The 25,481-nt window shown below is 36.2% G+C and overlaps 1 protein-coding gene across 4 annotated transcripts in view; it reads right to left on the reverse strand.

The window, feature by feature from the left end:
- FIG4 (FIG4 phosphoinositide 5-phosphatase) overlaps positions 1-25,481 on the reverse strand; it is a 72,212-nt gene that overhangs the window by 21,983 nt on the left and 24,748 nt on the right. For all 4 annotated transcript variants that reach the window (XR_002436378.1, XM_021389803.1, XM_021389805.1 and 1 more), the window contains exons 11-19: positions 22,929-23,062; positions 20,957-21,073; positions 19,728-19,773; positions 18,119-18,267; positions 14,083-14,249; positions 8,519-8,657; positions 5,905-5,963; positions 5,175-5,322; positions 4,276-4,359 (exon numbers count right to left, since the gene is read on the reverse strand). Coding sequence is in view for 3 of the 4 variants with exons in the window: in XM_021389803.1 (XP_021245478.1) it covers positions 4,276-4,359; positions 5,175-5,322; positions 5,905-5,963; positions 8,519-8,657; positions 14,083-14,249; positions 18,119-18,267; positions 19,728-19,773; positions 20,957-21,073; positions 22,929-23,062 (1,043 nt within the window). In the remaining variant the exon portion in view is untranslated. The remainder of the gene's footprint in view (positions 1-4,275; positions 4,360-5,174; positions 5,323-5,904; positions 5,964-8,518; positions 8,658-14,082; positions 14,250-18,118; positions 18,268-19,727; positions 19,774-20,956; positions 21,074-22,928; positions 23,063-25,481) is intronic.

Genomic DNA, 25,481 nt, shown 5'->3' on the forward strand with positions numbered 1-25,481 from the left:
TGAAAGGTGTGCATTACTTTACCAGTCGGAAACTGCATCACCCTTAGATCCTCTACATCTTTTCCTACTGGCCATGAGCATGCCCTTGCACCTCAGAAACCATCACAGTCTTTCCAGGAACTCTGGAGGAAGAGGGATTGGAAGGCAGGTAATGAACATGGTAACAGACAAATCAGGAAGACCCTGTGACTGTGTGCTCCCCTTGCTCACCCCTTTCTTCCCCTGGCTTCTTCCCTCAATTCCCTTCTTCAGCCTGGCCTTGCTCAGAAGGCACTGCACAGGGAGACAATGAACAACAGTACTGACAACACTCTTGCTATAACAGATTAACAACCATAAATCTGTCTCAAACTGGGGTCTGATAGCAGACCCCCGCTTCAACAGCTGAGGACCAATTGAGCATGCACCTAAAAGGCAATCTGTGACTATAGGTCAATCACCTTACCCCCATAAACAGTGAGCAGCCCAAGAGCCCCCTTTGAGCTCCCCTGCACAGCAGCTGGCTGCACAACAGGATCTCCCCTTGTAGAGGGAGGCCTCCTGAGGTTACAACTGCACAGAGATCCCTTACACCGTGACATCAAGCCGTCTTGCCAATATAGATCCTTGGTAAGAGACACATTGTTTTACAATTTGTTAGCCTCACTAAGATCACATCTTATATTAATTGTAAGCTTTGTTAGCTTCGCTAACACTATATCTTAGATTGACTGTGCACACACAATCCTGTAGACATAAACCGTTGACCAAGTCTGGGACTAGGAGTGGATTCAGCTGCACCTAGGTTCCTTCCCTGTGTGGTTCAAGGAGTTTAGAAAGCAAGCAGGTTCACTCTGAACCTTGTGACTCAACAGGAGGGTATGTGTATGTTTAACTCTACCCTCTATGTAGTAAAAAGTCAAGTGTATCTAGTCATCTCAAATCTTGTTAAGTTGCTGCCCTAGTTACAATTGAACTTTGTTAATACTGCCTCCATATTACATCAACAAATATATTCTAGCTTCTCTCTTATGAGTGGAGTATAGTGCATATGTTTTCCATCCACTATGAGCTCTAAAGCAAAGTATGATAAGAAGCTTTGATGATAACGTGCAGTTGGGTGAAAATGCAAACGGTAGTTCAGGTTACAGCTCTAGTATTCTCAGCAGCAAAGGCATGGGGGACGTTAGTGTCGCTTGAGATCCACTGGAGCACTCTATGACTGTCATAGAGCTGTACATCTGTAAACTCATACAGTGATTTCTCTCTCTAGTGAATTAGCTAAACTTTCCGTGTTTTAACTACACATGTAAACAAGAGTCCTCCCAAAGGTTACTGATCTGAGACTACCCCTCGCTCCATCCTAAGTACATTAATGCATGAGAATTCCTTACAGCTGGAAAGAACGACTTAGAGAAAAAAACAGACAGAAGTTTAATTTCTGACTCAGAAGAAACTGACATCTGCTTAAATAAAAATGTACATAAAGTTACAAATACTGTATTCTCATCAGAGAAAATTAAGGAGCTTATCTTCCCTGCTGTTCTAAATGAGGTGAAGATCACAACAAAAGCAGTCCTTATGAAAGGTGAAGAATGAAGTAAGTAGCCAAACACTAATAAGAGTGACCTCCCCATCCCACTGCCAACACACATAGAGGAGAAGGCCAAGATCTAATTGTCCTAGGGGGATAGTGACAAATGAAAACAGATTATCAAAACTTTCAGAAAGATCATAGTAGATTAGAAGGTGATGGGAAAAAAAAAAAGGCTTCTCTAGAAGCCTTTTAAAACGAAAAAGAAAACTCTATTTGTTTTATTTTTAACTGAAAACACTGGAAAGTCTACAGAAAGGAATATAGCAAACCATTCACACAGTAGGTAGAAAACCTGGTATGCTTGGCCAGAAGGATAAGCCTAATGGAATATTAATCAGTTTAATGAAGAACACAGCATTACTGTTGACCATAGCTTACATATGTGGTAGTCATAGACTTATGCCCATCATGGAGTTTCTTAACTACGCTGCTCTCCTTTGACAGAAGAGGATCATAATGGATTTGGTATATTCAGTATTCTGGAGAAGTTTTTAATGAAGAAGCTATCTAGATATGGGTAAATCATCATTTCCCTTTTTCTGCAGAGCTGGTCAAGAACCAGTAGCAACATCTCTATCCAAAGACTTCTAGTACAATGGAGGAATCAAACAGGAGGACGTGGTACTGCAAAATTCTGACCTATTATAAAACAAATGTAATTCTGGTACCACAACCTGATCAGGTCAGTTAGGCACATGTCCCACTTGTCTGGAAAAACAGACAATTCCACTGATAAACGCTGTGAATCTACTGTTGTCAGTATTACCATATTATAAATAAGGTTGTTTGGGACCTAAGAAAAGCAATGATATCACCATGTTATATAGTGTTTAAAATTGTGAAATAGCCCCTAAAGGAAAAAAAATCTCTTAAACTTTTTCTTTTTTTCTTTTTTTTTTTTTGCATTCACATCCAGCAGACCTTTATTTCTCTTGAGACAGGTTTCTGGGAAAGATCTCTGACAATGAAGGGAGTGAAAAAAGTCTGAAAAAGGTAGTGAGAAAAGAAAAACTTGGATGTGGCAGAAGTAACAATTTAGCATCATAACACTCAGCTACAAACTCCTCTACTGAGAGTGATAAATGGATGTTGCAAGTAGGAATTTTATAAAATTTCCCTAAAAAAGAACGTTAGGGAAGATAAAATTGCAGGAATAGTAACAAAAAGAGCAGAGGAATAGAACTACTTTCAAAACATACAGTCTTGTGCTGAGGAATTGCCCTCACTGATGGGATTCTGTTCATGAAATGATCTCATTGCCTGCTTGGACTGCGCTGGAGAAGTTTATACCCATAGTGTTTATACCCATAGTTTAGACCCATAGTGTAGAAAGTTGCTATGATACACCTCTTTAAAAACAGGTGTATTCTTGCTTTTAGTAATAAATTCTCTCTCTTACATAACAGGCATCTCTAAGGTAAGGTGGAAGGCTGAAGCCACATTTTACTCCAGTACACTAGCCAGTGCATGGCAAGCCTTACGAGAAATACCCGGGGAGGCCTGGAACACAGCTCAGACCCAGCTGACTATCTTATAACAATCCCTCAAAGTCACAGCGGAGAGCTCAAGAAAAAGCTTGACAAAGAAATAAAAGATTAAAAATTTCATGGTACATCTGGAGACAATTTAGTCCAAAATACCAACAGTATACCAAAGAAGAAGAGTGAAGCTTGACTTCAAAAGCACCCACACTTCCAGTGCTCTTTGGAGAAATAAGCTGAATAACTATCAAACAGTTTATTTCCAGGAAACATTACTAGGATAAAATCACGCTCTACTAGTGATAAACTCAGACCACTCAACTTTTATTAACAGTGAGTCCCTCAGGGTCAAAGCATGACAGATGTTATTTATGAGACAGTCAAATTTTATTGCTTGCAAAAGAACGTTAGGTTTTCAGAAGAACTTACTACATTGTGACAGCACAGGTTTAATCATTACTGATAAAAGATTTCCTTAATATGAGGTATCTAAGGGAGAATGAAGTGGTTCAGGAATAATCCTTATTGCCCTTACATGATATTGCATATCAAACAAAACAATAGAATAAACAGAATAACAAAGTAAGTCCAGGATTCAAAAGCAGCTAAATGCAACATTCATTTGTCTCAGTAATTGTTTTGGAATTGTTTTGTATCAATTTATAAATTTGGTATCTGTATCTTTTAACAATCCAGTTTAATGAAGATGAATGATAACTTACAGAAGCATTTTAACTTGTTCTATAATACAACATGATGTTTGACAAGTCTCTCAGACATAAGGTTCAAATGTTGGGAGGTCTTGTGTGGAGCCAAGGTTGGACTTCATTATCCTTGAGGTTCTCTTCCAACTTGGAATATTCTATGATTACATGTTCTATTTCTATAAGATTTATTCTTTTTTCTTTTTTTAAAGACAATAATTGTACCAAGAGATAATCAAATTTGAACAGCTTCTGCATCTTAATTCTAGAGAAAATTACCTTACGGGTTTCACTTAAATAGAAAAGATTAAACAAGCCTGAATAAAGAATTCCCAGCATCAGGTACAAATCTAAAATTAGGTATGATTTTCAAAGCATACATTTCTACAGTACTCCACCAATGATTTTTTTTTTAATTTCCCATTTAGCAGAGAATACACTGCACAGTGTTCAATCTTTTCATTACAATTTCACTATTATTAAATCAGAACAAAATTTGTTATTTCTAACTTACCCCAGCACTGATTTTCCAGTTTCATCAGGTTTACGAACAGTAAATGGACTTGGATCAATCCCCATATTCTTAGGCATAAAATCCCTAGCAAAAGAGGAGATAAAATCTCACCACAAGAAAAGTTCAAAACAAAAAAAGCATTTTCTGGAAGAACCAACTCTAAAATCTACCTTTGAATTAAAAAATAGACAAAAAATTCATCATTACAAGTTCTGTAAATATAAAACTCCTCAGTATTTAAAAAGTTCTCAATGGCATTACTTAGCTTTGTGAAGCAGCTGCAAATACTGCCACTAGCCAAAGAGGCCAGAGCAATGGCATATTCCTGTACTGAAGAAGCCCTGTGACTCATACATTGTTTTCAAAATGCTGCCAACACTCAAATTGGGTCAAAAAACTACATGAAACATAATCTGCCTGGGAGTCATTAGCTAACGTGTGATTAAGATTATGCTTAGAATATCTGTCTGATTGCTGCCAACAAAAAAAAAAATATATCAGGCCAGCTCTAATAACCTCGTGAACTGAAAAAAGCAGTTGTAAAATTCAAGCAGAACAATTACAAAGCAATTGCTTTGGAGGTAGCCTCCACGACCTAATGAATCCACAAAGAAAAGCCCTTTTCTCAGCCTTCAAATGCCTAAACATTAGACACTCTACAGCGGAAAAAAAATTCAAATTTAAGTGCTATCTTGACAGAAATTTTGAGCACTGTTGAGCATTGCTTTTCCATTTTAGCATTATGATTTAATTTCTAGAATTTTGCTAAATTTGAGGCTTTTAAAAGAAAAAATCTAGCATGTTACCCAGGTTTAAGCAAATAAATCAAATGCACACTTAATTACCACCAGATCAACTTCCAGTTAAGCATTTATATTCCCCAAACAATCCAAATATACCGTGTAGAATTGGTCATTGCTAAACAGAAGGTCTCATCAAAGCTGCTCAACTCGTATGGCCGAAAAAACTCATTATGGATATCAATTTCCTCTTCATACTTGTGGAATTTCTTCACTGTCAATTTGCGTCTGTTTTCAGCACACGTCACTGGGGAAAGAAAAAAATTAATTTTTTTTACTGATTGTGACTGACTCTGCAAAAAATCTAAGCAAGCATTAGTCTGATTACCTAACCACTCTACTTGACATTTTTCTATAGCCATATTCCATCTAGGACAAGAAAACAGGATAAAAAAAGAGATGCAAAGCACATCTTTAATAAATACACATTATCAATCACTGTAAGTTGATGTCTCTTACTGAAGACAATTCCTAATAAAATAACCTCCATAGTAATCTGGAGATATAAGACATAGTAGCTAATCCTTATCTGCAACAGAAATACTATCACCAACATAGACTATAAATAAATTTTAATAAGAAAGGAAAAAACAAGAATGATGTTTGTCCTGACACAAACATAAGGAGGCCACGTTTTAGCCACATATTTGTATTAATTCTTCAACTCTAAAGTTAGATATCTCTTGCATCCCATTGTTGAGGAAAAAAAAACCAACTTAGTATTTAGCAATTTTTTTTGAAGGATTTGGGATCTAAAAGAGTTAAAAAGCATTACTGACTAAAGCTTCTTTAAGATATTCTTAAGGCAAGGAGCAAATACAGTTCCTACCTTCATCAAAAGGAAGAGGTAAATGCTTTAGCACACCTGTTGTCCACCAGTACGTATAGCTGTAAGGGAAACACAGACACACAATTGATATAGATTTGATCCTGCATCCAATCCAAACATTTACACATAGCAGTTACCCAGCCATACAGAGTCACACTGGTAAACATTTCCTTGTGAATCAAATGTGAGAGGAAGTAAAGAATTATCCTCAGATGGATGCTCTCAATAGGCCCCTACCCTACAACTCTGCACTGAGGGCATGAAATATAACCACATGATGTTCAACCCAGAACTGAACTAAGTGTATTTCAAGTGCCCTACCTATAGTACTGAAAAATTAAGATCCTAGAACTTATAGAAAGTATCTGGAGGAAAAAAAAAAAAAGAACAAAACAAAAAGCTATGGGGTAAGCATACTTAGTATGCTGTGGTTTTGGTTTTTTTTTTTCCTGACTAGGGCAAGGAAGACTCCAAACTCTACCCAACCACCATTTGTTATTTAGATCCTAAAACTTAGGAAAAGAGTATGAAGAAATGAAAGCCGATTATAATAAATAAGACTGGAAGATTCTCAAAGCAACTGACTTCTACACGTGGAAATACATTTTAATGTGACAGCTGTCCCAAGTATAAGAACTGTATGATATTACAACTAGTAGCAAAAAAATGGGCCTACAAGCTTATTCAGTATTTCTGAAAAAAAGCCCCACAAAACAACAAAAACCAACAAAACAAAACCACCACCAAAGGAAATGAAAGTAGCATTCACAAAATAAACCATTTTTAATATTTCATTCATGTTCACATGTTTTCGTTTTTCTCTAATATCCTTCAAAATTTTCTCTGAACTACTCTGACGGTTTTTATTACTCCTTTAGTTGGGCTTAAAATATGTTTACTTATCTTCATTGATTTTATTTCAAATGTATACATATTCACAATGTTGTAAGGGCCATAATTAGAGTACATAGCAGTTATCTCCTCCTGATTACAATGTAGCTATCTGGAGCAGAAACAATATGTATACTGCTGTGCCCATAGAGAGACTCGTTAGTGGGACTCCGCAAACTGTGCTGAACCGGCAGAGCAACACATTTCAGTCCTAGCAACTTTGAATGTCCTAAACAGAAAAGAATGAGTTATGCATGAAAGGCCCATCTCTTGATGAAGGACTGCATCAGGCCATGCTAGCAAGCTATTTTTTCCTTTCCTGCAGACATACCTGGTGTTGCTGCTTGCACAGATGACAAGTAATGTGACGAAAGACAGCCTCTCTATCCATCTTCACTATCCTTTCATGTGAATCACAAATCATATAAAAGTAATATGTGAAACTCATGAAATCTTTTCTTTCTGATGCAGAGGCAAATACAAAATACGAAAAGCAGAGATAGTCAAAAAAGCTTCCAATGACAGGAAACATCTTTATTCTCTTTTTATGTCCTTGTTTTCATTATGACTTTTCATTATTTCCTTAGCTGGTCCACCCAAGGACTCTATTAGATAGACAGGAAGAAGTAATCTGAGGGCCTTGAAATATAGTTTAGTAAAAACAAACAAACAAAAAATTTTTCCTCCCTATCTGCTTATTAGATTTGGTTCAGCTTAATTCATTGACATAAAATAACGTCCAGAACCAGTTATGTGTTTTTAACATCTAAATTAGCACTCAGTTGCATTGCTAATATGAGCTAGCATCAGCAGAAGGAAAAAAGGATTGAAATTTAGAAACTGTTGTATCACATACTGGCTGCCACATGCATTAATGGAATAAGGAGCCAACAAGGACAGTCTTGGACTCTTCCCCAGTCAAAAATCCAAATGCAGATATTCACACGTACCACTTGTGATACAGAACTTTAAGACTCACGGAACAAACAAAAATACAAAGCAACAAAATTCACAAAACAGGTGATGTAGTAACAAGTCTAGCACTATCCTCAATCTTAAAATGGAAAAATATATTTTTAGACACAGTATTTGCAACCCTTAGTGAAATCATTTCACATTCCAAAGAAATCACTCTAAATATTACTCTATAATTTTTATGCTTTAGCTCTATTATTTCTGTATACTACTGCACAACTACAACAGGATGCAAACGAAGAAAAAAAAATCCTCAAAATAGGCCAGATATGGCTGAAAGGAAAGTGAAAAACAGGCTTCTTTGCAAACACAGCTGCAGACTAAAGGCACTGTACAAGAATAAAAGCAAAGTTTATACTGATAAAAATACAAAATTCCATACTGACTTAATAAATCTAATCATCAAAAAGACATCTATACACAGTTTAATAGAACATTGATAACTGTACTTCTGTAAAATTGTGGAGTATCTCACACTGCAGAACAATTTTGTATTAAATGAGACTTTTTTTTTCAGTGCAAGAAAATAATACATTGAAGCAAATCCTTCAAAACCACCACATCAGACACTTTTGGTAGTCTCCTGAAGAAGGTTATTTTCTTTCATTTTTTTTTAAGTGTTTGCAAAAGCTTAAAATTCACTAGTTATTTAGAAAAAAAATGTTTTCAACAAGCTGATTAAATTCTTTGGTTAGCAGCATGCATCTTATTAGAGCTATACCCAGCAAAAATCAGAACATCAAAATACCTTCGCCTGGTCTGTGACAGACTGAGGGTGTTCTTGTGATGCAAATAAAAATCAGTAGGAAGTTCCCAGAGATGAGGCTTTCCTTCCACAGGCTTGAATACTCCCAGAAACAGATTGATAGATTCTTGCCTGTCTGCATCTGTTAGACAAGACGTACACTTAATGACATGCAGAGTTCAAGCCCATCTGTTTACTTGTTAGACATTCCCCTCACACACCAAGCGCATTATGTCCTAAGACTCCTACAGGGACCTCTGGGCTTCAAACCTAACAAAGCTTCATTTAGACCCTACTTTCTGCTATTCTACAGTGCACGTGCAGCTGGTTCCAGCTCTTTCCTTGGCTCTTCTAACAATGAAGAGACAAAAGCTTTGCCTTGGTGGAAGTAAGGCTTAGTCTCCCACTTGCTTATACATGTGTATGCACAAAGGATGTGAATGTATTATTGAATGCGTCAGGGGATCTGACCTATCCTGATGAATTGAGTGCATACCAAACGTTCAGTTACAGAAGGAACAGGCTGGCCAGAGAGGTGGTGGAAGCCCCATCCTTGGAGACATTCAAGGCTGGACAGGGCTCTGAGCACCCTGATCTAGCTGTAGGTATCCCTGTTCATTTCAGGGGAGTTGGACTAGGTGACCTTTAAAGGTCCTTTCCAACTCAAACAATTCTATGATTCAATGAAAGGTGAGTTCATGAAACCAAACAATAACCAATACAAATGCACAAATTTTCATCAGTACATCTAAGTTATGAATTCTTTGGGTTTTTTGAGCCAACACATAGTAAAATGATTAAACTTCATTAATACCTTTTAAAAATTTGGACTTTTTTCTTGTGGACTAAGATCATAAAAAGATGTGTTTCTCTCACCATATTCTAAACTTCAACAAACTAAGAAAGGCAAGTGCTAAAATCCAGCAGTTATGTACCACTGCAGATGAAGCATGACGAACAAAAATACTGTTCGTCTACAATTTTGAAATCTCACTCACTACCAAACTGCAGATAGGATGAATTATAACAGATATGTGGAAAAGCTAGAGTCAGATGAGGGCTTGGGGATGGTGAACAGTGATGAAGACAGTTTTGCAAGCAGATGTGTAGTGGCAGAGGATGGCTCACATGCAAAATATCTTCAGATGTGGAGGAATAAGTGGTGAATTGAGCTCTACTTATGCCCTGATGAATCAGCAAGTGGAAAGCTCTTGTTTCCATTCTTGTTCACACGTCAGTAATCATCAGACACAGAATAGTTCAGACTAGAAGCACTCTAATGGCATTACTCTTTCAGCTCTTTCCATGTTTCAGAAACAATATTAAGAGAGATCAGTGTACCTTAAGCAACACACTACATCAAACAGATGAACTGCGAAATCTCAGTATACCAAAAACCAGATAAAATAACTGGCAGAATCCACAAAGCAGCAGTGTGACAGCAAGGACAAAGTCGGTTCCTCGTCCACCAAAGTTTCAGTAAATACTTCCTTTCTCCTAAAACTCCAGCATATCTTCTTTCTACACAATGAGTGTTCTTACAGGGAATTAGACACATGACCAGATGATAAATAAAGTTCCATATAGAAGTCTGGTGACGAGATTGTAGAAGAGTAAGGAACTCGACAGGAACGTGTACATATGGAAGTCAATATTTGGATGTGGTATCTTCTGTATAGAGCCGTCATGGTGAAACAGGGCAAGGCACCAGGAAAAGGGAAAGAAAGCAGAAATCCTGATGTTGCTTGTCTCCTCTTCCCTACTAAGAGGAACTTTCATATAGAATCTGGCTTTTTCTTCCTTTTCTCTCCAGTCACGTTCCTTCCAGATACTTTTATTGTCCTTTCAGAGCACTTTTCCAAAAGAATATTTTATTTTCTTTCTTGCTTCTCACCTTCTCTATTTTCTAAAGAAGATCAGCTTACCAGTGCTAACTCTTCTACACACTGATACTCAAAGCACACATCCGTCCTTACAGCTTTCAGGACAAATTATTTCTGAAAAGCTGTGTCACAGTTTAACTACATGTATGAGGTTTACACAGCAAGGTTTTGGTAGCAGGAGTGGGCCTTGGGCTGGAGCTGCAGTCTGTGGAGAAGAGCCCGTGGTGGGGCAGGAGGGCCCTGTTGGGTAGGGAGCTATGCTAGAGCAGCGCTTGAAGAACTGCAGTCTGTGGGAAGCCCACACAGAATCAGCTGGGGAAGGACAGCATGTGGTGGGAGGGACCCCACATGGAGCAGGGGCAGAGTGACCATGGAGGAGCAGCAGAGACGAAGCGTTATGCACAACCCCCACTCCCCTGTGCTGCTTGGGGGAGAAGGTAGAACAAAGTGGATAAGATGTTTTTAGTTTGCTTTTAGTTCTCACTGCTCTCTACTGTTACAAATTGGTAATAAATTAAATTAATCTTTCCTAGGCTGAGTGTGTTTTGCCTGTGATGGTAATGGGCGAGCAAAACTCTTGCCTTCATCTCACCTCATGAGCTTTTTCATCTTACTTTTCTCTCTTTTACAGAGTGCGGTGCAAAACAAAATCCGGGAAAGCAGTCTAATTTGTGCATAAATACTGGAGGGGCCCATAATGTAAAATAAATTAACAAGAACAAATAGGTTAAAACTAGTTGGATATGTGAACACTATAAGGCAGAGACAAACCTCCTTTGTTCATTTACTATTGTTCACTTGCTGGGAACAGAAGGTATTCTGAAATTGTTAACTAAATCAGAGTGAAACAACATAATTTAATTAACAAACTCTGTCACTACTTATATGACAGATGCTAAAATGAAATAAAACAAAATGAAATTTGTTCTGTGAAAAACAGCTTGAATTTAAACCCATAACAATTGAATTAACCAATTAATTATCTGAAATGTTCTATGGCAACAGTTCATTAAAGCATTCTTACCTTTCTTCTGTAGCAAAAAAATGACTGCTGTTAAATGTTACACTGCAAAAGGATACAAACTCTCTTTTGCTTTTATTGTTTCAGCTGTACAGTTGTGTTTTAAATTCAATAGAAATACAGGACATTTATCAGGAAATGTCTCTCCACTGTTCTACTTTTCAACTCAATTTCAATGTAGGTAATAAAATATACCATTAAAAATGTTCTGCACATAAGTCACCAGGCAAGCACAGTTACATTTGTGAATATGACTTGGGAAGGAGATAGTTAACTGGAAAGGAGATAATCCTTCTACTCCCCACTGTCTTACTTTAAGGTTTGAACAATTTTATGATTTAATTTTGACCAAATATAATGAGAGCTTTTGTCTTTGAAACATTGTCTAGAGAAAAGAGGATATTGAACTTTTCAGATCAATTTTCTTATCTTGATGGAAAATCTCTCATTTCAAAAATAAATATATAAGAACGTGTCAATGCACTGTGGAACACAGAGAAAAGAGCAAACAGGTTTCCTCACTCCATTGTTAGCATTGACTGTTATAATTATGTACAAGTAGAAAGACTGCACCGATTTTTCAAAAGATACTGCAATGTACGTGTATACTAGCACATTTTAAGACCATTTGAGAAAACAGGAACTGAAGGGGCCATTTAATTGAATTAGCCAAAAATAATCTACTGCTCTCAATCTGAGTTTGTAACTGCACTACATGACAAATTACTACATCATGAGAGATTCACCATAATTGGGACTATAAGATCCCATGACTAAAAGGGTATAGTAATTAAGTTTATTTTCATACAACACTAAAAGGTAGTTTGCTATGTCCAGTCCTGTCTGTGGATAAACAGATTATTCTAGATTCCAGAAGCTTATTATGCATGTTGCAACTCCAGCACTGAAAAGAACAATGTCACATTATTTTCTAAGATGCATACAGCTAACATTTTTCTATTTCCTATTTTTTCAATCGCAAATGAAAGACAAATAGCAGAATACAACGAAACAGAATGCCTGCCAGAGATGGTCTTGAAGGAACATCTAGTTCTCAGCTGGATGACATTCTTATTTCTGGTATAACTTGTTTACAACCAAGGTAATTCCAACAGCTGAACACCCAAACTAAACTGCACCCTCTACTTTTTTCAAATGCTAGATTTAAAATTATGTATGCAAAAAAAGTCAGAATTTTTGGCTAAATCTGTAGTATTTTTTCAAGTTACCATAAAAATCAATTGTCCCATATTTTCAGGAGGAAAACTTGATTTTCTTCTATGTATCAGTCACTAACCTGATCTTGAGAACATTTTTAACTCTTCACTTTCTGTTACATAGGCAACATAATACAAACTTATAGATATTAAAAAGTCTATAGGAAACCTAAGCCACAAGTCAAGATCTAGGTTCAAACTGCATTTGGTTATCTCTCTTACAAGCCCGGGTCTTATCTACTGCAGTAGTATCTCCAGGCAAATCTCTTAACCATCACGTTTTACTTTCTCTCATCTGTCCAACTTAATTAGTAGCGATTATCCTAAGAGCCTTGAGGTCAACAGAGGAATCCATTTCCTGAAAAAGTGTAAATTATCATGTATTTTTTTTATGACAGACAAACAAAGCAAGAGTGGCTAAGTGGTTTCTCTAAGAGACACTGTTATCAGGCCATGTGCGATCTTGTGCTGAATCTGATATATTGTATGACTTCGAGCCAATCACTGACATTTTCTGTGTCTGCTACTACATGTAAATAATATTAGTAAGCATTATAAAGGAGTTTCTCACATAAGAAACAAAAGAAGTGCTAGTTCATAAACATGATAGCCCTCAGAGTTTTATTTTTAATTTAAAGGATGAATAATGAGAGTAGAATAGCAAATCAGAATCTTGTTCTAAATCTCAGAAACTCCTGCTTTCTGAGATAACTTCAAGAATAAAAAGATTTCTTAGTTTATTGCAGTAACAGACTTGGAGATGCCACTTGAACAGCAACAGGTGTGCTGAACAGTGAACCTTTAAATTTCACTAAAAAAAAAAAAAGAGTACAACCTATTTTTCTCAAACACCGTTTATCAACTTGGTAGGGCTTGTTTTATTTTATTTTATTTGCCTTTTCTACCACAGATTCAGCAGTTAGCTTCTATCAATGTAAAACAGTTACGCACAGAGATTACTTTTTGTTTGAAGTCCCCAGAAACATCACATGCAAAACAAAACATCACATTCAACTTTAAGAAATACTCAATTTGAAGCCTTCTATTTGTGCTTAGAACTTATATTTGCCAGTTTCCTTTTCTTTGTTGAAACCACTCTCTCCACGACCTTAACAGCTCCGTAACAGTTACCTGCTTCTCTACTGAGCTGCAAATATCACTGCAGTGGCAGTTTCAGTGCTGCTTGTGTACATTTGCTAAATAGTTCTCATATCTGTTAATTAACTAACTTTACAAAATAAGGTTGCATGATGCAACATTCATTTGCACGGGATACGGTATAAAAACTCCATCAAATCAGAATATCCATTTGATGCCATGTGATTTTAGTGAATTATTTTCAAATTATAGTACAGAGAATCTCTGCTATAAGTTCATAGTACTGATTATTAAAACATAACAAGATGCTTTATAAATTATGGCTTAAAAGAAAGCACTTAAATGTACCTGAGAAAGCATTACTGTAATATCTTGAGAGTGTTTGCATAATATCTTTGGAATGCTGAGTCCATGGAGCTATCTTCCTATAGGTTTTTACCCTGTGGACAAGCTGAGAACCTCCATATTGTAGAGAAAGCGTATCTCCATGATCTTCATATAATTCTTCAAATAATCTGAAGGAAAAGCAAAATGTGACATTTGTCAAACTGCTGAAAAGAGCTTTTAAGAAAGAAGTAGAAAATTCAAAATTACACTTATAAGTAAAAGCACACCAGAACATTTTAGAAACCATCATACATACAACTGCTTCTCTGCATAATAAGCAATACATTTTCTTCTCCTAAGTAATTCTTCCAGTTTACAAAAGAAGTATTTCATTAAAACATGTTATTAACTACTTGTTAACACTGAAATTTAAAGTTATGTATTTATTCAGAAAAATATGTGAAAATTATATTCAGTTTTAATAATTAATAGGTGGATTAGATAAGCATACTAAGACTTTCACCAATTCATAACACATCAGAATGCATTCACTCTCACAGAATATGCACTTGATTCAGAGAGAAGATTAACACATCCCATTAGCCCAGAGGGAGAAAACAAACAGTATATCATCTAAACTAAGGCATTTTAAATATGCTAGATGGGACAGAATGTGCCAATATCTCAAGGCTATGTTTTCTATTAAGTTCACTGGGAATTAAGTCGATGTAACTTTCCAAAATCTACCTAGTTATAATGGCTCAAAGGTATAAAAAGAAGGAACATGCCTGTGAGAAATGTGAAGGGCCGTCAGATACAATTTGCTGGAGCTGAAAAAGCACATGGTAGGAGGGTAGAAAGAGTTAGCTGCTAAGATGAACAAGGAGAACTGTCTAAAAGCAACACTGTTTTCAAGAACCAAGAAGTTTCTGGTAGACTCCAAATAGAGAGCAGTCCAAGTAACAAAAAAGAAGTGGCCCTAGTGTGACCAAAACAAGACAATTGTCTCAGAAAACAAGGTTATTCTAAGACGGTGGCACCTAGTCTAAGATAACAGATTCTCAGAAATGGAGACTATGGCCCTGCCTGAGCAAGACAATGACAAGTATGACATGGGGCAAGAAGAGGCTGAAACTGTAGTCGAAAGTAAAAGAACAACTCACACAGCCTCCACCACCACCCTGCTCCCTAACCTGTGGAAACGTACTTCATGTCAATATGCAGACACAGTAACTCAGGCATATGCACGTGACATACCATAGCACCTGAGAAGGAAGAATTCATTCAGAAGTGGAAAAGAAGGTAGGGGAGAAACAAACAAACAAACAACAAACCAACAAAAGCATACCCCTAAGAAAGCTTCCAATAAAGGGGTAGCACTGCATGACCCAAGAACCATCTGACTGAAGTCTTCCTCAAAAGATTCTGGATGAAGAATACTTATGTAAGCAGCAAAACAATTTCCATAAAAACAAAACACCTGTCCAGCAAATCTTCTGCCTGTGTTCAAGTACAAAAAAATGTACCTAACAAAAAAAATAAAAATCCACAAACACATGCCCTCAAACAGCTGTTCACAGCTCATGATGCCATGCATGAGAATTGCCTGTTTGTTTCTTTGGTTTTGGTACATTAGTTTATTTTAAAACAAGGAGAAAGAGAAATCTTGGTCAGCCAAACACTAAAAATCCTGTGTTCAAGGCAACAACTGGCAGGAAAAAGGATGGTACCTCTCAGAAATTTCCCAGTCAGCCATGGGAGACTGAAGAACTGAGTTGCAATGACCTTGCAATAAAAGTTCACAGAAAGTGGACAACTTGAAATTCATTGAGGATGTTGATCCACTTGATTTAGAAATAACTTGTAGAATTAAATTAACCTTCCATAGCCTCAGACTATTAAGCCTGCAAATAAACAAAGACTAGTCTTCCACAGAGAGAAAGGGAGTTAAATATATACAATCAAATAAGCAGCAAATGTACAAATGGACTGGGAAACCTCTTAGATGGGTCAACAACTACATTAAACGGATTGTAAAGAAATGCTTGCAGAAATGGCCCCACTCAATTAAATTATTAATAAGAAAAATCCTATTAGAAATAATCAGACTGCTCAAGATACATGGTTTTTTTTCATCCTTCAGGAAGACTAACCCGAATAAAACGCTAACTTCAGAAATAAAGTTCAACAGAGATTCTGGATTGTAGCCAGTGTAGATCATACAAAAAAAATCAAAATTAGTATGGTGGACACTCAAAACTGTGATAAAAAAAATAGTTATAGTTTTCCAGACACATTATCTTGATTCAGGATGACAGTTTGCTGAATATTACTCTCTCTGGCCAGTTAGAAGAGTGTAAGTGAAGAGGGAAAGTATTCAGGAAGCAGATACTTGGCATAGGAACAAGAATGCAGCAGGTCAATGTGAAAGACTGAACAATGGAGATGCGCAGCATAAGACATGCTTCTCTTCAAAATTTATTGGATTATGAACACAATTTTTTAGTATTTCTGAATATGGTAATTAAAAAAGTCTTTCCACAGATGAGAAGAAATTTCAGAGATATACATCTCATGCTATGAGATGCGTAATAGCTAATAGCTACATTTCAGACATATTATGAAAAATAAGGTATCAGGAAAGTAAGAGGCAACTATCAAAATCTTACTAATTACGGTAAGAGATGGAAATTTGAGTGGCTGGAAAGCAGACAGGGAGCAAGAGGGAGAGGAGACAGACAGCAAGCATAAGCCTATTGGAGTAGCAAGCAACACAGGAAATTCTGGAACCCAAAATAGGGGTGGAAAGGGGAGAGGTAGTAAAACCTAAGGAAAGCCTTAGCTGATGAAATAAGCAGCTACTGTAGAGGACAGCATACAGAGGGGGTATAAGAGACTTGTCCATCTCCTGATCCTCTCTGGTTAGAAATCAACAGATCCAGTTGCCAAGTCTCCAGGGGGTTGGACAGCAACTGGTAATTGCAGCAGCAGTTGCTTGTTTCCAGAGGTAAAGATGCAGCACCCATCAGCTGGGACACAGGATGAGAGGCAGTGAGAGCACACCGTGGAAGCCAGCTGGTCTGTGAAAACATCCGAGCCATCAGACAGAGGCCAACAGCCAACAACTGCACAGTGAGCCACCACGCTGTGAGATCGTTTTCTGTGTACTTACCTGCTCCTAGCACCAACCAAGTGCTGGAAGCTAACTGAGGAGAAAGGACAGAAGCTAAGAGTACATCTTGAATAAGAGAGGATGGGAAGAGATTGAGAGAAATGCATGACCCAGTACTTCACCTTTTTTTGAAACATGAGTTACTTCTTCACCTTCTAAACCTAACAAACCACTAGGCAACGACAGCAATGAAGCCGTAAGTTTCACTGTCATGACTACAGCATAAGGAATAAAAACGTATCACTTCACGGATCCTTACATTAATTTCTGAAATAGCTTAGTTTCCTCTCACTCTCAGAGCATTTCAATTTAAATGCTGACTTTTTTTTTTTTAATAGCTTGAGGATGCTTGAATAAGCATCACTGCTACCTGATTGGACAGAACAGCTTTGCTGAAAAGTCCTCTTTTCAATAAACCAAAAGCACAAAATTTTTCAAAGGAAAAGTAGGAAATATCAAGATAAGATGCACTTCTATAAAAATATCAATTTGGCATTCTGCAGAAAAGCAAACACCCGTTTCAGTTTTCATTCTTGATTTACATTCTGCATCAAGCAAATGAAATAAATTATTTTCATGTTACATTTCTATAAGAGGGAAACTCTTCAGTCTGTGTTTAGATATACAAAGAGAATGAAGTCAAGCAGTTATCTTGTAAGATGCCTAACTGACATAATTTTCCAGAATTGGAAATTTTCAGTGTGACTGGATTTTCTCAAAATATTTTAAATATGAATTTTTAGACTTAACTGAATAAACACAAGATCATTCCAGCAGAAAAAGAAATGCACTTTTCCTCTGTACAGGCAATATTTTACTGAAGTCTCTTCACATAAGAACAAACAAAAAAACCCCACCATGACACACTTAATTAATGTATCTTACCGAACAGCATCTGTATCAAACTGTAAATTGGGCTTATCGATCAGTCCCAGTGAATAGAGTTGGTATGCCAAAGCACATTTTCCCACCATAAATTGGGCTGTATTAGTACGATCTAAACAGTCCACACAGTTGGTTCGGAGAACTCCAGTCTGGTAAAGCAATTCAAATAAGAGATTTTTTTTTTTTTAATTAAGAAGTTACCATATTCATTATTACTATTTTTTCTTACTGTCCAAATACTTATCGAGTCTCACATACTGGATTTTATGTCAGTTCACAAAACCTCAAGCAAAGACTTTTTTTTTGGATGTTAAAAAAAATTATCTCTAGCAATCTACATTACTGCTGTAAGGTCTACTTTCAAAATACACTTCCTTCCATCATTACATGAACTGAACCATTCTTTCAACACAAAAACAATCCCAAAGATTTACCTTAGAAAGAATGTGCTGTATCAGTGAAGGTCTTGAAACTTTCAAGTATGCTGTAACTACTGCACAAAACAAAGCATGCTGTCAGCTTGCTGTGGTTCTACTATGATGGTGCTCAAATTTTAAGCTTTCAATATCTTGTGCTTGCACCTTCACTCTTCAGTTCCATAATGCACACGAAGTTATAACATTATCAGCTGCTAGACACTCCCATGCAGTAGTACAGGGGATTCTTCTGCTCAAATACATGTATGGCTACATCTGTGCTAGTTATCTAAAAGCACATTTTGGGTGTGACTCACCAACTGTCTATCCCAAGACGAGATGAACCATGATAGAAATGCTTACATGAACACTTACAGTGACCACCTCAAATATTTAAGCTTAAAGATAGACAAAATAAATCATATCCCTAACACAGGTAAACCTACAAGGCTAACACTGAGAAATCTACATCGCACTGATATGCTTCGTTTTAGAACAAAACACACTCCAGTGTTCAGTTAACAAAGGAATGGTCACATCCCTCCCAACTTAATCGAACTTCAAAATCATGAATACCAAGTCAAAAGATATTAATGTTTCTCAAGAATATGCGCCATGTTCAGTGTATATAACAATAAAATTCAGGTATAAATCTGTTACTCTACAATTTATCACATTGCACTTTTCTGACTGTAAAAAAAAAAAGTATTTCTAGTTTTATTTTCTTTTAGTGCTAGAAATTGCAATGACGGACAGAATATTCAGCAGGGGTAAAATTTTAACCACCAATTTTCATGTGCATTAATGTAACCAGACTTAGGAACGTATATTCCTCACCCCTCCTGTCTAATACTGTATTACAGAAATTGTTAAAAAGCAGCTGTTTTAACTTTCGCTCCATGGGTACTACTACAGACTACGTAATAATGGAAAGTAAAATCCAAACATTTTTCAGACTACATTCAGCAAAAATACCATACCAGCAGCATAAAGTACCATTCAAGAACTTCAAGCGTTATTTCCCATTTAGGTTTCTTGCATGGACTGCAATAATGCTGTTTATTCTACTACAAATATTACTTTAAAAGAGTAATCTGTGAATCAGTCATTAAGTATCTATGTGAAGTAGTTCACTGATGCTTTAGCAGTGAAGATTGAAATGACTGAATTAACAAAATCTACTATCTTAGTACCTGCAAGCGACCAGTGGAAACAACACAACCTCCTAATTCATTCCATCTGAAAGAGAAGCAAAATAGAACAATTTTCAAATAATTTTTAAAGAGAACAGGCCATACCACATATGGCTCTGCTTAGTGAAAACAGTGGCAATTAAATCCTGCTGCAAGGCAAAACTGATATCACTGAGCAGCAGAAGGCAGGGAAAGCTCTGTGCATTAGCAAGATTTTGTACTTATACCGCATTGCTAAAAACAAAATCTAGCCTTAAAGTAGAAAGGTTTCTAAGCAATACAGAACATTTCCTCCCTGGAAGAAGGAGGATGAGCTATATGAGCCTTGCTCCATGAAGTCCTCAGATGGCAGAGGAGCTCTTAAAGAGCCTCAGAGTTTCACTTCAGATTGTTTCTAAATGAAGTTAGGCTAGAAAGGCAAAATCACTCTTAATGTAAAATAAAAATGTCCGTTTGGGTAGTGATTAATTAGATCCCTATGATAAAGATTTGGAAAAAAAAACTTGTTGAACTTGTAACTTGGAAGTTACGTTATTTCTGAATTTTCAAAGACCCGAGAGGATTCAGTTGACTGTATCATTGTATCTCCACAGCACTCAAAGCAAATATTGGTTCTATAACTTAGTGGTTTGCGACTCTGCACTCAGCAGGGAGGTTGAGACTAGATGATCTTTGAGATCCTTTCAACCCAGGCCATTCTATGATTTTATGATAGTAACAGAACAAAAAAAAAAGCACAACTTATCAGTTTTGTAGGTTTGAATGTCATAAAAATCAATTGGAGAACACTGGACTACCTAACATTTCAGTCATAGGCATCTTTTTCATACGCCTTAAAAGAAGCCACTTACCGAAATACAAATGTTGTTCTCTTTGTTAAAATTTACCCCCCAAATTTAGGATCCCTTTGGCTTACGAAAAGAAAAAAGCTTTATATAAATACACACAGCACAGATTACAAGTTACAAATAATGGTTTGATGTAGGAATTCATAATGAGTGGGAGAACAGCAGCAAAATAACACCGACTATAAATTTTTCATTCTATTAGCATTTCTTATGCTCTTATATTGCCTCTGAGTGCAATCCTTTTGGCTATAACTTAATAACAAAGTATATATATTCACGTTAACTGAAGCCTTAAAATAAGAAATGAGCGGTAGCAGAAATTCCAGATGACTCTCCAAGCAATAGATGTTATTCACCATGCATCTGTAAGATCATACATACTTCTCATCCGGCCGCAAGATACTACAGTAGGAATCAGGTCGATTTACAAAAAATCCAGTTTTCTTTACTACACTTTCTGCAATCACATTCAATCTATCAAGGACGTTGCAAAGTTTGCTGGGGAGAGAAAAAAGATTACACAGTAAAGATATATTAATAATCAAAAATTTTCTCTGTTTGGAAATCTTTTAATAACAAAAATAATTTAATAGAAGACACATCACAGCTTTATTTATCTCACAGCAACTATGCCTACTCTTTTCTTACAGCTTACAGACTTAGCAGCCACTGAGCAATGTTGTTCACTCATTAAGAAAACATTTTACATAGCACAAATGGAATCAAACAAGTAAAACTCTTTGACTTCAATATCACATTCATTTTTCCCTGCTGAAGTTTTTGTGATTCACAAAATAAAAATGTGACAGAAATTGATATATAGGTTGGATATCAGGAAAAACTTCTTTACAGAAAGGGTTGTTAAGCACTGCAACAGGCTCCCCAGGGAGGTGGTTGAGTCACCATCCCTGAATGTGTTTAAAAACTGTTTGGATGTGGTGCTCAGCGACATGATTTAGCAGTGGGTTGTTAGTTTGGGTAGTATGGTTCGGTTGTATGGTTAGGTTGGACTTGATCTTGAAGGTCTTTTCCAACCTGAGCAATTCTATGATTCTATATGATTATGTTTAATTGTATGCCCTCATTTTATTTGAAAAGTTATTCAGTAACATTTGTTACAGTGTGTGGTTTTCACACTTTCCTGCACTGCTTATTCGCACCAGGGCACCCATCCATTAGTTGAGACTTGAAATGCAAATATTTTAACAAGAACTTTAAAAAGAAAGTTATGCATAAAAAGTTACAAATTATTTCTTTTCTTAAGCAATTGCCTTCACTGAGATTGAAGGATTAATTTGAAATGTTTCTACAGGAACTGCTTTCCAGAAAACTTACTTTGGAACTACATGTTGAAGCAGAATCATTCTCTGTATTCCTTAAACTGCAAGTTCTTTAGGCAGATATATGTACTATATCTCATTTGCATAAAAAATTAATCTTCAAAGCCTTCAGGTATTTTTTTTGTATGGGTACTAGGGTGGATACCTATATAAATAAACACCAAGCTTAAAGCTAGAGGGGCATCTTTTAATTATCCAGGATCATTCCCCATTTCAGATAGGTAATTAAGCTTCATTGGCATTGCTTCATACAGAACCCAAGAACTTGCATCTAGCATATCTTCTGAAAGCAAATCTAGTCTTTTTAAGAGATTTGCTATTTAATCATAAAACAAATTGAATATAGACCTATCTGTGCACAGTGCCATTTTAGGATGAAAAATGGAGTGTGAAACCTAGTCAAATATCCTTTCACATTGATGTGACCAACAGTAACAGCCTGCTTGTAACTTCAAATAGTGAATAAGGATTGCACTCCAAAGCTTTATTTTCCATAAAAAACTATCAACAAAAAGTAATTGTATTTCTATCCTTTTAATTATATAAATTTTCCATTATTTTGCTTAGAACCATATGGGAGCAGAGACCTGAAAGCAGATACAACAATTCTTGTTATTCTTCTGAAATTTCTGAAATAATAAGAAACAGCAGACTTAGAACTTTACAAGTGAGTTGAGTTAATTATCAGAAGCATTTTGCACCTATAGATCTAAGATGTTTGCCTCTCGTAAATATCTTTTATGATAACATTCATCCTTTTCACAGGATACTAGTGCAACGCTCTATGGTCCAAAATCATAGAAGAAAAAACTACTGAGTATGTTTGCCAAGGATACACGCTTATCATAATCTAAATGCTTTGTAAAACTGAAATTAATACATTCCTTTCCTTTTGGAAGAGGAAATGGAAAAAGACTGATTGATATTATTCTCCCCTGCCTTTCTGGGTGGATCTGGGTGGGCTTTAAGATCTCTTCCAACAATTCTATGAGACAAAGAATGATCTTTTCTACCTTTTTGTGTATTTGGCCATATCCCAAGGAATATATATAATTGCATGCTCTGGGGGCAAAAATTGGTTCAGATATGTCACAGCAGCAACAAGTTCTTCACTAAGAATCCTTTCATGCTTTCTTTTTTCACGTTCCTTTGGCAAAAAGAAAAGGAAGATAATGTCAATACTATCATAAACAACCACTTGTAACCTGTACAGATACATATGCAGGTGTGTGCGTGTGCGTGTGTGTATATTGTAGACTGATAAACTCTAACACAGACTCTATAACCTAGACTTCAGTGTTATTTGTTTGGTACGGGTGAAACAGAGAAGCAAAAAAAAAAACCACAACAGAAAATGAGCATTTGAATTTGAAGAGCAATATCAGAGTAATATTAGATTTACATTAATAACATTTTATTAAGCAAAATATTTAACTTGTTTTAATGAAGAATCACAGTGGTACTACATATCAGCAACAATAAGGTTTAACTGTACAAAAATCAGAACTAGAGTCAGGTGTGCAGTATCATGCATTTTTTGATACCTGAGTTCAAAACGTTATTCAATTTATTTCCTAAGTATACATTTTTTTGAATAAATAAAAGGACTAAGGGAGAAGTAGAAAGCTAAAAATATGTCTGGAGCTTCCAAAGTAAGCGGCAGATTTCATCAGCTCTTCTCAGCCTACAAGATTTTAAATAAGGAAAAACAGCTTTTAAAAAAGAAAACAACCTAGCAAACGTTTTGTTTGTTAAAGAAATCAATAAATAGAAAATGAACCAGTGTTATTCAGCAGCAGACTCAAATTCCTTTTGTGAATTGATACACCCTCAATCTGTGCACAGCTCTTTCTAAGCTATCTTAAAGCAAGCTCTGTCACTTTTTCAAAAGTCTCTGAACTGAAAGCTGGGCACAAGAAATTTCACTTCACTTCAGTGGTGTATTGAACATTTTAGTTGTTAGCAGAAATTGTAAGTGGAAGCTGTAACACAGCAGGTGCTGCTGCAAAACAAATCCAATTGCAGTAGGAAAAGAAGAGACAGCAAAATCAAAATATTCTGGCTTTCAAACAGTTGTCTCTATTAGTAAAAGTTATTTATCTCAACTGCGTGTAATCATCTGCTGAGATACTTAATTCTATAAGAGCAAAGAAGAGCATAAGGAAACAAGAGTAGCAAGACAGGAAATGTACAAAGACAATGCAGAAGGAAAGAAACGGGCAGAAAAGAGAGTATCCTGTTCGCTCCTGCAGTACAAAGGGACAATTCTCCTCCATTACTGGCAGAAGATGGGGAACAACAGCTTTGCAAGATTTTGAAAACATTTAGAGCTACACTGCCATTCCCTGAATGTAACATATTCTGGCACTCTATATTAATATAGCTTTTCTCTCAACTTAGTCCAAATTAAAACTTACAATGAACCTATGTCAGATCAATTTAAACTCACATATAAGAGCAGTCATAACTAATAATATAAAAAAGCAAGCCTAATGCAATTGTTAACAAATTTCTAGGAGAGACAGGCAAAGCGTGAAACAGATTTACATCTCATCAGCCTCTGAGAAATCAAATAATAAAAGTACTAGAGATAGAAATGCTTTGCATTTGTGTAAAAGCAAGAGCAATATGCAAACAAGGTGATTTATTTATTTATTAAGCAGAACATAAAATAATAAAAGTGTATTAATTTTAGCATCCTAATGCTGAGAAACTATGGAGAGGGAGAGAAACAGATACATTTTTAGCCACAGTATCAAAAGGCCTGTGAATAAAAGCTTATAATGATTCACGTGTCAAGGTCACGTGAGCCTAGACTCACATTGTAACAATGGCCTTTGAAAGCTATGGCTGCAAGAAATAAAATTATTTTCTTGTCAACAAATGCTATCCTAAGTTGATTCCACAGACTCTCGGACAATCTTAAAAGCCCTCCTACAAAGGAAAGCTTCTAGAAATAGGAGATAGGTTATCTACTTGCCATTTATTACAGTTTTGAGTTTTAAAAGCCATTTGTTAAAATTTTCCCTACTCTTATTATACTAGGAATAGATTGCACATGCAAAAAGAAGGTCATCTTTTCTACTGAATATAATTAATTCTACAATGTGACAAATGAAATGATAAATAGCATTTTCTAAAAGCCTAAAAGGAAGTAAGATATGATTCAAATGAATCAATATATTAATACAGAATGTGGAAACAGTTCATTAGAGAAGAAAAAATGCAGGAAGATATAACTTTACTGTCAAATTATCAGAATAAAACATCCATAAAAATTACAGAAACTCCAGAATAGAAATCAAACTACATAGTTTGCATTTGGGAAATGCTCTCAGACAGAGTTTGAATTTTGGGTGTTCCTATGTGGTGCCAGGAGTTGGACTCCATGAGCCCTGTGGGTCCCTCCCAACTCAGGATATTCTGTGACTTTATGAATTAATGCAGCAATAGAGTAGCTTCCCCATATGCTCACTCCTGCTGCCTCTGGCACTGCCTATTAATCAGCATGAGATGCTTAAACTTTCTCTCCTGAGCATACATCCATGACTCTATCTGACCAGGCA

Source organism: Numida meleagris, chromosome 3, assembly GCF_002078875.1.
Source record: "Numida meleagris isolate 19003 breed g44 Domestic line chromosome 3, NumMel1.0, whole genome shotgun sequence".
Lineage (NCBI taxonomy): Eukaryota > Metazoa > Chordata > Aves > Galliformes > Numididae > Numida > Numida meleagris.